The sequence below is a fragment of the Falco naumanni genome, chromosome 8 (assembly GCF_017639655.2).
Source record: "Falco naumanni isolate bFalNau1 chromosome 8, bFalNau1.pat, whole genome shotgun sequence".
Lineage (NCBI taxonomy): Eukaryota > Metazoa > Chordata > Aves > Falconiformes > Falconidae > Falco > Falco naumanni.
Window position 1 is genome coordinate 11842241 of NC_054061.1, and position 14195 is coordinate 11856435.

Consider the following 14195-nt stretch of genomic DNA (forward strand, 5'->3'; position numbering starts at 1 on the left):
CACTATTGTATAGGAAAGAAAGAAAAGCCCAGAGTCACTAGGCATGATGGAAGCAGCGCTGAGAACCACACCTGATGCCACAAAAGCAAAGACCTCTGACATCCTGCAGTGAGCGAGAAATTTGGGAACAGTTGCCTTTTTCCAGCTTCCCTTCTGCCAGTAGGCCAGCAAAGTACTTCACGCCCAAGCCAAGCCTCAACCCTGGAGCCCTTTGCAAGCCCTGACCTGTTTTATCTTCTCCCGCTGCTCAGATGCACTCCCACTGGAGTGGATGTGAAGGCTCTTCTTGTACATGGCCATGCGGGTCTTCCCTTCACTCCGCTGGATTTTGGGGAGCCGGGCTTTCTCCTGCTGCTGCCGAATTTTCAGCTGCTCTAACATGCGCTGGTTGTATCGCTGCATTTGCTCCCTTTCCTGCAACAGCAGAGGGACAGGTATCAGCGGAGGAAGGACACCTCAGGCTGACAAGAAAGTGCTGAGGAGACCCAAGAGAGCAGATCTGGGAGTTGCACAGAGGTGACTGGTGACAGACAGCTGCAATGGGACAAGAGGTGAGGGCAGCTACTGAACACACTGTGAAATAGAAGAGAAGGGGGCTGTGGAAGGAAGCAGAAATGGCTGTGAGACATGTCGGTCTTCATTTGCTGCTCTGGGAATCCAGCATCCCACGTACTGGCCAGTGACAGATTTCCAGAAAAGCCCCCAGAATTCACACCTGCTTCTTGTACGTTAAATGCACACAGCACAGAGCGTACGTTCCAAGCAAGTAGGCTGACCTGAGCATTATTCTGGTCCCTTTTCACTAATGATGATGAAGTCCCTTAACTCCTAACACACTCTTACCCACTTAGAGCCTGGAAGGGAAACATCCCTTCTGGGGACACCCAGGCACCCTGCTGACCAGCACCCAGCGTGGGGAAGTGCTAAGTCTTCACCTTCTCATGCTTCCGGAGCAACTCATGCCTCTGGAGAAAATACTGGTCCTTCAGCTGCTGCTTAATAAGCTGGTGTTTCTCCTGTTGCTGATGCTCTTCAAGATCCCAGATGCATGCCTCCCGGTCTGAGGAAGAGAGAAGGGTCAGGAGACAACCCACCCTGGCTACCCCCACCTCGGTCACATGAAGCATCCCTGAGCACAAGCTATCCCTACACACAGGAGCAGCGCAGCAGATGTGGAGGGTGATGATTCACCTCCTGCTTTCCAAGAGAAATTGGTTGCAAACCATATTGGAGAATCATTTCTTGCAATTATGAAGCCTAATTGGTTCATATTTGTAAAGCACTTTGAAGATTAAAGTGCTAAGTATTATTATTGTTAAACATTTAGACAGGATCTGGCAAGGCTGTTTTTTCTAAATCCTATCCTGCCAGCTTGCAACTCTGTCACAGCATCTGTTGCGTGGGAAGAGCCAGCGTTGGATAAACCCATGGTTACAGCATTTGCTTTCCTCCTTTCCAGCCTTTGCCACCCACCTCTCATGAGCTGCTGCTTTTTGTTCAGGCACTCGCGTTCCTTGTCACAGATCTCTCTCTTGTTCTGGGCTGTTATATTCTTCATGGCTAGCTCCAGGTCCTCCTTCTGCTTGGCCAAAAACTCCTGTTCCTGGAAGAAAACAGCAGTACCACCATGAGCCCTTCTTTTGCTGCAAAAGCTGAAAAACATCTGGTGGTGTTTTAGAAACTGCCAGTCCCTCAAGGAGGAATGATGCTTCATTTACTGCATGCTTCCCAATCTTGGAGTCGTGGTAATCTTACCATGGTTTGTTTTTTCTGGGCAAAGTCATCCATCTTCACCTTCATGTTCCCTTTGCGCTGCTGCCGTGGCAGCTTCTCAACCTCATTTTTGACCTTTGGGGAGACAAATGAGATTTATCAGCAGGTAACTTTAGACCAACAACAACCCCAAGCAATGCCACTAAACAGCTGAACCTCAGGAAACACCCAAATATACCAAAGAAAAACCAAGAGCTTCCTGCTAAAACACCAACTGCTTCCCTCTTAGGTTGTGCTACGGAGAAATGCTAAAGCTTTTCTGGAAGAAACAAATGCAGAAAACCAGCTTTCCTCCCTCCTATGCCCGTTTTTACCTCCTTCTTCATCTGTTTCAGCTGCTCCAGGAATTTGACATGGTCCCGCTCCTGCTCCAGGCGAATGCGCTTGGCCTCCTCCCGCCGGCGCAGCGAGTGATCTTGTTCCATCTTCTCAATCTGCTGCTTCTGCTGCCGTTCCAGATTTTCCAGTTCGGTGTCGTAGAACTTCTTCTTTGTCTGCATGGGAAGGGAACAGAGGTCAAACTCAGCCTTCTCTCTGCTTTGTTGTCTTCCAAAAGTTAAAAAAAAAATAAATTTGCCAACAGAAATAAAAAAGGAAAGGAGGGGGGAGGGGGCAGGGGGTTGCCCTTGCATGGATCGAGCCTCTTTACTAAATAGAGAGACATTTCCAAATCATGCCCCACGGGGCACACGGGCAGAGCCAGCGCTAGCACCAGCACACAGCATTTAACTTGTTCTAGCGCTGATGCACTTCAAGCCTTTCTCCTGCTTATGCCCTGACCTGCAATATCCCATTGGGACCTGTGGCAAACATTAGCAGGCAGTGAAGCTCAAGCATAACCAGTTCTTTTTCTGCAGACAAGGACTTCCAAGTCTGAGGGCACTGTGCTCTGACAGTGCCTCGTGTCTGATCTCTCCCCCCCTGCGAGCTGCAGGGATGCAGCACCTGGGTGTCAATAAGCACAGGCTGCAAACTGCCCCAGGGAAAGGGTGAAGGAAGCAGGTCTGGGGCTTTGGCACATCTCACAAATGAGAAGTGACATGCTAAGATGGGAATTCACAGACGTGGCACGTCAAGACTGTAGAAATACAACAAGGCACACGACTGAGTGATGGCTCCCAGCCTGCCGCGAGGGGCTGGGGCTACCAGGCACACATGCTAGGTGAATTAATAAGGGGATATTTAAAAGATGGCTCCTGAAAGCTTTAAAAGGACTTATCTACAAAATTATTTTACTTCAGCAAAAACTGCCTATGGAAGGACTAAGTATGTAAGCCCCGTTTATTCAATTTACACTCAAAGACTTGCCAGCTTCCCTGCTGTCACACACTGGCCACACTGCTTTCGTGTTTAAAAGGCTTTCTGTGACATACAGCACAGTGAACCGGTTCTCACAGCAGCCACGAACAGACATAGAAGAAAAGGTCATTAAACAGGCAAAGTCCAGAACAAGCCTTCCCCTGCTCCATCATGCCCGGCAATGGCAGTCAGTGCTTCCCAAGCCGCAGGCTGCATGCACCTGATGCCCACAAAAGCCTCTGTCCTCCACAAATGCATGGCATGCCTTAATCCCAAAGGGATTCCTCGGCGGTCCTGCTCCCTCCGGACATGATGCCCCAGGATTGCTGCAACTCAGAGAGCCTTGCCCTGCACAAGGGTTTGCAGGGCATTTGCAGGGAAGTCAAACCAGCTGATAGCCGGGAGCTTCCCCTTCCCTGCCCATGTACCGTCATTTCTTGCTCGAAGCGCCTGAGCATCTGCTCCAGCTGCAGCTGGTGTTTGCTATTGAGCTGGGCCTGGTTTCGGTGCTCCTCCTTCTGAAGGAGACGCAGCTCCCGCAGCTCCTGGCGCCTGCAGAGGGTTAAAATGGAGGGGGAGAAAGAAATACAGTCAGACAAGTTCAGAGGCATGTGCCTGAGCAGAGATGGCAGAATCAATAACCAGAGACTTCAGCAGGGACTGGAAGGCGCACAGCCATCCCGTAGCACCTCACCACTTGCTTTGAGCACAGGCAGGAGGTAAACGTCAACTGACTGATGCCCTCCCATGTGACACCAGAGCACTGCACAGAAGCAGGATGCTAACTAGAGTAATTGTTGGAAAACCATCCGTTTTCACAGCTAAGGCCTGTTGTTAGCACTCACAGGTTCTCAAACAAGCCCTGTCAAAGCTCCTAAGGTGATTCTGCAGACATCGCTCCCCCAGCCAGCAACCAAAATACCTGTTGTGCCAGCTGGGTTAGTGTCTTTAGTGCACCCAGGCCCTGCAACTGCTCTTGCTCACACCTGGGTGGCAGAAAGGGTGGTTCTCCCAAATTCTGATGTATCTACCAAGACATTGCATTGCTCTCCTCATCCAGCTTCACATCCAGTGAAAGGGATACTCTGCTTGGATGGTTGCGTTTGAGCCCATTTGCCATGTTTGTGCCCGATTGAGTTGGAAATCACTGATGCACCCAGCAAAAGGAACAGCAGCAGCAGTTTCCCCATGCAGGATCCCCACTGTGGCCTCCACTGCTGTGCACAAGCCTTACACAGAGTACAATCCTCTGCAGGGGCCCTCCTAGGAAAAGCACTTTGGGAACATTTATTCTTTCAAAACAAACCCAAACCCCATTAAACTGACTGGTGCAATATAATGTGCTCTCTTCTGACCTTGCCTCCAAATCAATACCTTGGCATGCTGCAAAACCCCAGAAACAAGCCCCTTAAGTGCAAATCAAGATGCCAGAAATGCTGATCGATCGTGCCCACTAGCTGGCCCCAGGGGAATAACTACTCCCAAAAGGTGTCTGGGGACTTGATGCTTTCCAGCCCAAGCCTCCCCATCTCCTCCCCCAGCCTGGAGATGGAGCAGACACTATTTAAAAATTAAAAAGCAGCCTCTTTCCAGGGATGCCACTGCAGCTGAGAGTGGGCCAGGAAAAAGCAGCTGTGCCTGGAAATTCCCTGTATGCTGATACACATGCTCCCTGTGTTTTACTGGGGTTATATGCACTTCTTACACAAAAATAAGTAGCTAATGAACTTCTGCATAGATCTGAAACTAAGACCTAGGAAAAAGGCTACTGCAGGGACACAGTGCTTGGGACAGATTATATTCTCAGGGAGCCCCTCAGAGCAGCACAAGGGAGCCTAGAATAGGGCATCAAGCAAAACAGTTTGTATTTTAATTATCTTAAGGGCCTTTTCATTTCAGTGCTGCTACTGATAGTAACGGAGCTAGAAACAGCAGTTTCTCTTCCTGAGAACAAGTCATGGAGGTTGGAAAGCTGCAAGATCTGCAAAGAAGTCATAAAGGCTTCAGCAGGGAGGATACACTCGTGAATATTAGGTGACACCCAAGGAGTTGACAACTCCCTTGACATGTCTGTTGACATTCTGAGGAGATACAATAAAAAAAGGAAGAGCAGCATCTTGAGAAGGTTTCTGTGCTTATTTCCATTGAGACAGCACATGTACAGCCCTAGAGACACATTCATTCATCCCCAGAGGACAGATCCAGCCATAGTACAATCTTCCCTCACCACAGCCTTGCTGTGTCTTATCCCCGAGATGCATCCCTTGTTCCCCTGCATGCAAACAGAGTTCAGCTTATGTGGAAAAGCAAGCCCTCTGCCAGGCAAGGAAAGGCTAAAAGAAGTGATGTCCACACTGGAATGTTGTCCTGTCCACGTGGGGTCAAGACAGAAAATGAGAGGACCTTAAGTTGGTCCTGGATTTGCTTGTGGAGAAGAAAACCCTGCCCCAGCTCAGTGCACTGCCCTCCCTCCACCCCAGTGACCCACTTGCCTGAGAAATCTCATCTCTTCATCTTTCTTCTCATCCTCGCTGATGATCTTCGAGGTGGTGACGCTCACCTCTACTCCATCCACCACAAACTTGCGGGTGCGTTTCAGCGTCTTCTTGTGCATCCGAGAATCCTGAGTTTGGCAGGAAAGGAGGAGGGGAGGAGGCCATGAAGCAGCTCCCCAGCTTGCTGCACGGGGTGCTACAGCTGGAAGCCTCAGAGCAATTTTGATGCCATTGTTAATGAAGAACATCAGCAAGGAAACCTCATGAAGCGAAAAATCATCAGCATATTTTGAGCCGCCGTTCAAGCCACGCAGCCTTGCTACCATGCCACAGCACAGTGCAATTTCCACCCTGCAGAAACCTGGTCTGGCGGAGAAGCAATCCAGAAAGTCCCTTTGCTCACAGCTAAAGCAAAGGCTGACTGGGGATGCTAGGACCCCCCTTGCATTGCAGTGCTGAGGAATCCACACAAGAAGCAGCTTGCAGCGGTTCCTTTGAAGGCGCCTGGGCCATCTGACTCGCAGGTACACCCCATGCACCCTTGCAGGTGTGAGGCAGGCAAGGCTGCTGCATCAGGCTGCGACTGCAGCCACCGGGAAACAAGCCAGCCCTGCCCAAAGGCTCAGTGCTCCTGTCCCTCTGGCCCTCGTTACCATACTTCCCTAACCACAACCAGCTTCCAGCCCCTTACAGTGACCTCCACAAACCCAGCCCAGGCTCGCTCTCATTAGCATGGGTAGGGACAAGTGCCAGGAGCACTGCATCCTGCCACAGCAGGTCAGCATCTCAACCCTGGCTGAAGGACTGTGTCCAGGGACTCAGTTTCTTTGGGACAAAAAAATAAAAATAAAATACATATATATATATATATATATATGAATGACTTTAATCATGCAGCCCTACAGGGAAAGCGCAGCAATGGAATGAGCAAAGGCTCCCTGAAGTCCTCTTGCTCTTACGGCGATGACCATTACAGTTACAGAAGATGGCAGAAAAGCTCCACATGAGCCTGCAAGGCCCAAAGCAAGCCCCCGGAGAGCTTGCTGCAATGGAGGAACCAGAGAAACTCCACCGTGTAACAACGTACTGCTACAGCAATGGTTTAGCCAACACAGAGAAATTGTTGCAAATAACATTTGCGTGAGAGCAGCTTAGGTCATGAAGGCTTTTACTGCTCCAAACTGAATTCAAACAACTGGCTGAAACTGCATTTCCCAAATGAGAAAATGTCATCATTCAGCTGCCTGTGCTAGCCCCCGTGCCCATTAACACTGAATCACTGCCTCAGCCCAGTGACCCACGGCTGCTGCAGCCGGGCCGGTGTCCAGCCCCAAAATGGTCCCCAGGCTCTTTCCAACAGCTGAACAAGCAGCTCCCTGCTTTATTCACAGAGATCCTCAAACTTAGGTCTAATAGCAGAATTACCAACTTTCTCCTGTCTTTTCTGTTATCCCTTGGTAGCAGACCAGCATCCTCTCCTGAACACAAATAAGTGTATTTTCAAGCATTCCTGCTAAGTAAATTGTTCTCCAGAGAACAGTGAGAAACTGTGGTCAGATGGGATGCTTGAATGCCCACTCCGAGCAAACTTCACATCCCAGTGTGCCTCCTCCAGCTCCCAAAGGTTTCAGCCAAAGCTGTGAACTACCAATACCCATGCAGCTCAGCCTTCAGAAACTCAAACTAGAGACTCAAAAGGAGTTCCCTCCAGAAACAGCTGCATCTGAGAAAGGTTGGTTTACCTTTGCAAAACCCTATCCATCTCCTTCTGCCTATTTCTGTTTTCTCTGCCAGCTGCAGAGAACTCAGACTCACTAGTAGATTCCTCATCCCTAAACTTTCTAAAAAAAGAAAAAAAAAAAAAAAGACCTGGATATTTTTTACCGAAGTTCCGGTGGATTTTTTTATTTTTTATCTGGACTAAACTATAGGCAACTGGGAAAATATTCTGGTAATAAAAGGGTCACCTTAACTTTGCAGTTTAGTCTGTGATAAAAAGCATGTAATGGTTAATGTTTACAACCAGAAATGGTTTAACTCTTCACTTCCCCTTCTCTTGCTGCAACCTGCCTGGCACCCTGCGCATGAAACCCAGCAGTGCCAGGAACAGCAGCAAGGTCAGAGCAGGGGAGTTTAACCCCATAAAGATAAGGCTGGGCAAGAAGCCTGGGTGACGAAGGAGCAGCACAGCCTGGTACACACACACACACCCCACGCACTTACAGCTCACTGCGCAAAGCAGAAGCTTCAGTAGTGTCTTTCTCAGGGCCCTCCAGCAGCAGCATTCCTAGAGAACAGCTCTGCCTTGAGCACCTTGCTCGGAGGGATGCTGTTTAGTTTGTTCTGAGCATTACCTCTGTCTGGGGCAATTCATACCATGATCTGACATGACCATCTCTGAGACTTGCTCCCTGCAAAACCCAAAAAACTCCCCTTCTAGGGGCCAACTGGGGAAAGCAATTACACATGTGGCATCGCATTCATCTTTGTCTGGCCTCAAGGAGCCCAGGTGTCATGAGAAAGGCAGTGAGGAGAGGTAAATAGCTATGCAAGAGCATCACACTCCCCTCATTAGGGATCCACATTGATTGCAGGCTCCTGTGGGGGATGCTGCCTCTCATGCTTGCAGCAGGGGAGGGGAGGGGAGGAAAATTTTGCCAAGAATGTTTTTCGGGCACATTTCTGTGCTGGAAAGCTATCTATCAGCTAAGCTATCATGCAGGCAATTGGATAAAGATCTTGTGCAACACACCACTCTGCCCTCTCAAGTCACAGAGATTTCTTCTTCTGAAGCTCAGCAAATACCATTCCGGTTATTTTGCCTCTTCGTCTAAGCTGTGCTGACCTGGCCGGCTCTAGGTCACAAGCATTCCCAGCACCCAGAAAGCTCTAGCAAAAGCCAAGAAGCCTGGGAGGTCTTCGTGCAAGTCATTGCTGATATAAACCAGGCCAGATGTATGGCAGGTTGGAAAAACTGAGAGAGGCACCAGCCCAAATAAGCTTTCTCAAGTAGCTAGGTGTTCTAGGAAAATGCAGCAGAGCGATGGGCAATGGATAAAGTTTAGGAAATCATCTTTTGGGTTTCATACTTGTCCTTGCTCTGACTGTACAATTGCACAAGTCAGGCAAGTGGCACGGCTGCTTCACAGGGACCCAAAATAGCTACAAAACATCAGACTTCAATTAGATTTCAGTGGCCTGGGACAGCTGAGAACATCTGTACCTGCAGCAGCTCCACCAAGAGCTTCTCCTTCACTTGACAACACGCCACATGCCCATGGCACAGCTTAACCCGACAGTATGTGCTGTGCTGCCCTGAGCCCAGCTGGGACAGGTACCCCATAGACAGGGAAAACAAACCATTCAAGGATTTGCCTGGAGACGGGCTTCCTCCCTCCTCAATGGTCCTGTGTCTATTTGCAGAGCTCCAAGCCTGGATGCTCACATCACTAGCACTGTGGACAGCCTTTCTGGTTGTCTCACCAAACAGCACTGGGGTGGCACCTGGGTGGTCTTTAGCATCGTGCTAAAGCAGGATTCCCAGACCCCATGTCTTCATCCAGCCTCTGTCCTCTCCTGCTTTACCTGCTCCCCCAACTTCAGGCACAGGGCAGACTACGGGCAACTCACTTTCTCCTCCTGTAGTTAAAGATCAACCCCATCTAGAGCTCAGCACGCTGCTGCCTCAGGAAGGATTTCAAAGGGCTACAGCTGAAGCGTGCATGTGCACAGCCTCTCCAGGAAAGGATGGGAATTTCAGGTACTTGGGTAAAAAGGGAAAGAAAACCTCAGCACTTTTTAACAGGGGGTTTTGCTGCCCTTCCTTCTCCAGACCCTCTGCCCATCACTCTCACCTTCAGGGAGATGGAGCCACTCTCTCTGTTGAGGGACAGGTCAGCAGACAGGGAGATGGTGAGGTCCATGCTTTCAGAGGCTGAAGTGCTGCCAGAATCTGAATCGGCTTTGGACCGGCTGCTGGGGAACAAAGCTGGGGGATCCAAGTTTCCATTGGCAAGCTTCTCCTCCATGAAGTTCTCCAGGTGGCTGCTCTCTGGTCGCTCCCCGATGCTCTTCCGCTCCTTGTTGTCTGGCCTGGGCTGCTTGTCCCCCTGCGCTGAGTTACTCAGCCGCCCAGGCTGCGAGATGATGTCTGGCTTGCCCTGGCTGGCTGAGATGGCAGCGCTGGCAAGGGTTTTTGTGGAGTGGTTGCTCTCCAGTTTATCAGTGTCACTGCTTATCCCTTCATCTGAGACTTTATTGCTCTGTCCATCTGTGGTCTCCTTGCCAGTCCCCATGGGCCCATTCACTGCCTTGGGCAAGGAAGAGTCTGGAAGCTTCTCCCCATCAAAACTTAGCTGACTCGCCTCAGAGGGGTCTCGCTTGTGCTTACCAGGGGACTGGAATGACAGAGAAGGGAAGGTGTTGTGTTAAAGTGGTGATGCAAAACCCAACTGCAAAAGCTGCAACTCAAAATCATAGGACTGTTTGGGTTGGAAGGGATGTTAGAGGCCATCTAGTTCCCATCCCCCCGCCATGGGCAGGGACACCTTCCACCAGGGCAGGGTGCTCAGAGCCCCGTCCAGCCTGGCCCTGAGCATCCCAGGGATGGGGCATCCACAGCTGCTCTGAGCAACCTGCCCCAGGGCCTCACCACCCTCACAGTGAAGAATTTCTTCCTAATATCTAATCTAAATCTACCCTCTTTTAGTTGTTTAGTTAACTATTTCCCCTTGTTCTACCACCACAGGCCCTACTTAAAAGTCTCTTTCCATCTTTCTTACAAGCCCCCTTTAGGTTCTGTCCCATGCTTCAGAGTGAAGTCACCCACACCTAGAGTTACTGGAGGAAGTCTTCCCTTTTAGTGCATCCATGCTGGAATACTTCTTTCTCCAGGTTTGCGGTCCCTAGGACTATGGGCACTGCCTGGAAGGAAACAGCACAGTGGGGAAGCTCCAGAACCTGCAAATTCTGAAGAGGCAGTCTAGGAGTTTGCATACCGAATGCCTTTTCCTGCGGCTAGCTCCACCATAGATTAATCACTGTCCTTTGCCACAGACAAGGGAGGTCAAGGCATGTCCCCCAGCAAAGCTGCCCAGGCAGCCTTGAGACATCCCCTTCAAAGAGCTTTGCCCAGCTCCCTCCTAGGGCTGGTGGTGCCTCACTGCTGCACCCTGTGCTGCCGGCACTGCTTCCAGTCCAGCTTCTCTAGCCTGCACCATGGACTACTTTTCACTTTTTTTTTTTTTTTTAATACTTTTTGCAAGCCCCTCCTGTGAACAGAAAGCCAGGCCACATGCCAGCATCATTTCTCCATGCCCTTGGCAGCCACCAAAAAAAGAGCCCTTCCCTGGCCAAGCAACCGCTTCCCTCTCCACCTGATGGGGCCCAAAATAGCTGCAAACCAGCCTTCTGGAGCCTAGAAAAGTTGCTGGGCTCTTTTCTCCACCACTGCCACACCAGCAAGCTTGCCAGCATGGGGCTGGGAGCACTTACTGAGGCAAACTCCGACGAGTCATCATCTTCTGCTTCATCCCGACTGTCCTCGATCTCTTCCATCACCTCAGCCTTGGCCTCAGCCACCAGCTCACGCAGGGCACGGTTGCTGGTCACCTTACTGACAAAGGGGTGCTGAAAAGCCAAGCACGATGCACACACGTGAGGTGACCAAACAACAGACCTCATGAGCTCATGCATGGGGATGGCGATGGCCAGGACCACTTCTTGCTTTAAAACAACTGCAAAGACCTAAAGACATGGCTCTTGCCAGCATACCCAGGCTCAGCCCCCCAGATGAATTTACAGATACGTGCTGCACGTACGAGGAAGAACAAGAGAACACGATGCTGAGGTCCCGCACCAGCTCTGCACACAGATGCTCAAAGCGTGGGCTCTGCAAGGCTGCTCCGTGTCAACACCCCCCAAACAAAAGCACCAGCTGCATTTAAACAAGGGGCTCTCACTGCAGAGGAGACGTGCCCCCCCGCTGCAGGCAGGCTGAGCACTGGGGTGCAGGTCCGAGCCCGCAGAGTGCCATGAGGAGCAGGGCAAGAGCCAGCCTGCAGGACCCCTGGGTGCAAACGGAGCACGCAGGAAGGTTTAACTGAAATCAGGCTCAAACTGCTCAGTGCACACAGCAGGGTGTTCGCGTTGAGCTTCAGCAAAAGGCTGGGGAATCCCTCAGGTTTGCAGACTGCTGCACATTTCCCCCTGCTGACTCCGGTGCGGGGCGTGCCAGCGCTGCAGAGCGAGAGCATCTGCCCTCAGCGGGGAAAAGCACCTTCCAGGTTTTTGCTATTATTTTGCAAGGGGACAGGAGTAAAGGAAAGGAGCTGAATTTAGATCTCGGATAACCAGGTATAATCTGAGCTGGCTGCCACGTGGGCATTTTTAGGCAACGGGAGCCATTTCTATTCCAGCTGCTGTCCACAGGGGCTCTGCAGTTTGTTCCAAAGGGAGAAACATTGCTGTTCCTTTTTGGAACATTTTAGTGGCTGAATAGTACTATGAACTGTCCAAACAAGACAAAAATAATCTGAAACCAGTCTAGGGCCCATCAACACTTTTTTTTTTTTTTGTTTTTTCTTTTTACCCTCCTTAAGGAGAACCTAGCTGTACAGACACGAGTGGCTCGGACAGTCACAGACCCAGGCAGACAGACACCTGCACTGATCCAGCCCAGGGGCCGGTGCTGGTCCTACCTCCAGCAGCTGGGCAGCACTGGGCCGGGTCTCCGGGTTCTTGTCCAGCGCAGTCTTCAGGAAGTCTCTGAACTCCAGGGACCTTAAAACACAGTCATTGGCAAGAAGTTCAGAAGAGGGAAAGGCCTCGAATGCCACAGGTAATCTGCTTGATCCCTCTGCAGGTCGTGTCCCAGTTTGCAACTGGCTATAATCACCTTTTTGCTCCCAGCGTGGGAAACCCTGTGCTCAGTTATTCTGATTATTTGTAAGAGAATCAGCAACATGGCCAAGTGAGGGACTAGATTTTGCCTTACCTGTGATAGCAACAGACAGCAGGACTGAGCACCAGCTCAGTGCCCCAGGGCCAAGGAGGAGAGACAGGAGAGGACACCAGCAGTCATTCTCCAAAGGAAACCCAGGGGAGGAGCTGCTTGTTGGGCAAGGATGCTCCAGGACCCATCCCCACAGCTGCAGTGTGAAAGGACGGCTGTGAAGGACCAGGAACCCCATAGGAGGGCACCCTCAGCCTGCACAGCACAGCTCGGAGACACAGAGCATGTCCCTGCTCCAGAGGAAGCGCTCCCACCCTGCCTGCTGGGCTTTAGCGGCTACCTGAACCCCTGTAACAACACCCATGACTCCAGTGCTCTCCCAATATTTTGCTGCTGGCCATCACGCAGTGGCTTTTATCATGGTTTTTAAAAAATAAATAATTTTTTTACAATTAACTGATTGGATTTAAAAAAAAAAAAAAAAAAAAGCGCAGAAGAAACTTTCCAAACTCCAGGAAAGAAATTCTGGAGCTCTTTGCCATCTCCAGGTTTAGAGGAAAATCTGCCTTTCATACAAAACGAAGATGTTTTCAAAACAGCCAAGGCATCATCCTCGCTGCAGCAGGGCTGTGGGTGGGCAGCAGTTCCCCCCGTGCTGCCTGCACACCCCCAGCACAGGGATGACCGTCACCCTGCAGCGCTCGGGGGGCTCCTGGCACACAGCTGGGCCTGGAATACAGCTCGGATCCTACGCTGGGTTCTCAAATTAAACAATACTTCTATAGAAAAGGCTATTATCTCTCCCTCAAAATACCGTGTCAATTGGGAAATGCACACTCTGCTGCCCCAAACCCCCTCACCATTTGGAAGGGCAGCTGAGCGTGGGGGGGTCGGACTTGGCAATCTTCAGCAGGACTCTCATGGGGTTGAGCTCGTGATGGGGCGGCTCAATCTGGGCCATTTCGATCAGCGTGATTCCCAGGGACCAGATGTCTGCCTTGTAGTCGTACGGAGTGTCCTTCATGGTCTCACACATCACCACCTCCGGGGCCATCCTGCAAGGGGCAGAGCAAGGAGCAGGGATAGGGAGGAATGGCACCAATGCCACAAAATGTGAGCCTTGCAGCAGCAATTAAATGCTTTAAATAATCTGCAGCATTGTATATATATATATTAAAAAAAAACCACCACCAAACCCAGTCTTTCCTCCTAGCTCTGGGTTTCAGAAGCAGCAGCATCTTTTCTAAGGGGTCCAACCCCTCCCTCTTCCACAGACCAGCCAAGACAGCCCAGGCAGCCCATGGAAACCCCCAGGCCACTGACATATGGCGCGGATGTTGCTTCAGACGATAAATTAATCCTTGACGATTCCGTTCCTTCAGCAAGTCGGGTGATTTAGAGATTGCGTTTCTGGAGCGAGGAGTCATTCCCATGTGCTTGGAGACACTTCAAAGCCCACTCCACCCCCCGGGGTGGGGAGAGCGGGCAGCGCACACACGCAAGCACACGTGTGTCCCTTGCTTCTCCCAGCCTGGAGCACGGTGGCCTCTCAGCCAGCTCAGGTCATCATGACACTGGGCAATGCTCCCGTACGCCGAGGCTGCTCACAGCTCCCTTCAGGCAAGGGAAACACTTGCACACATGGACACTGGCCAAGATTCCTTGTTAAAATCCTC

At 50.8% G+C, this 14195-nt stretch overlaps 1 protein-coding gene across 1 annotated transcript in view; it reads right to left on the reverse strand.

The window, feature by feature from the left end:
• STK10 (serine/threonine kinase 10) overlaps positions 1–14195 on the reverse strand; it is a 52579-nt gene that overhangs the window by 3606 nt on the left and 34778 nt on the right. Inside the window, exons 6-16 of the mRNA XM_040603606.1 lie at positions 13380–13574; positions 12266–12347; positions 11061–11195; positions 9422–9964; positions 5565–5695; positions 3501–3624; positions 2088–2267; positions 1756–1848; positions 1474–1603; positions 936–1060; positions 226–414 (exon numbers count right to left, since the gene is read on the reverse strand). Coding sequence (XP_040459540.1) covers positions 226–414; positions 936–1060; positions 1474–1603; positions 1756–1848; positions 2088–2267; positions 3501–3624; positions 5565–5695; positions 9422–9964; positions 11061–11195; positions 12266–12347; positions 13380–13574 — 1927 coding nt within the window. The remainder of the gene's footprint in view (positions 1–225; positions 415–935; positions 1061–1473; positions 1604–1755; positions 1849–2087; positions 2268–3500; positions 3625–5564; positions 5696–9421; positions 9965–11060; positions 11196–12265; positions 12348–13379; positions 13575–14195) is intronic.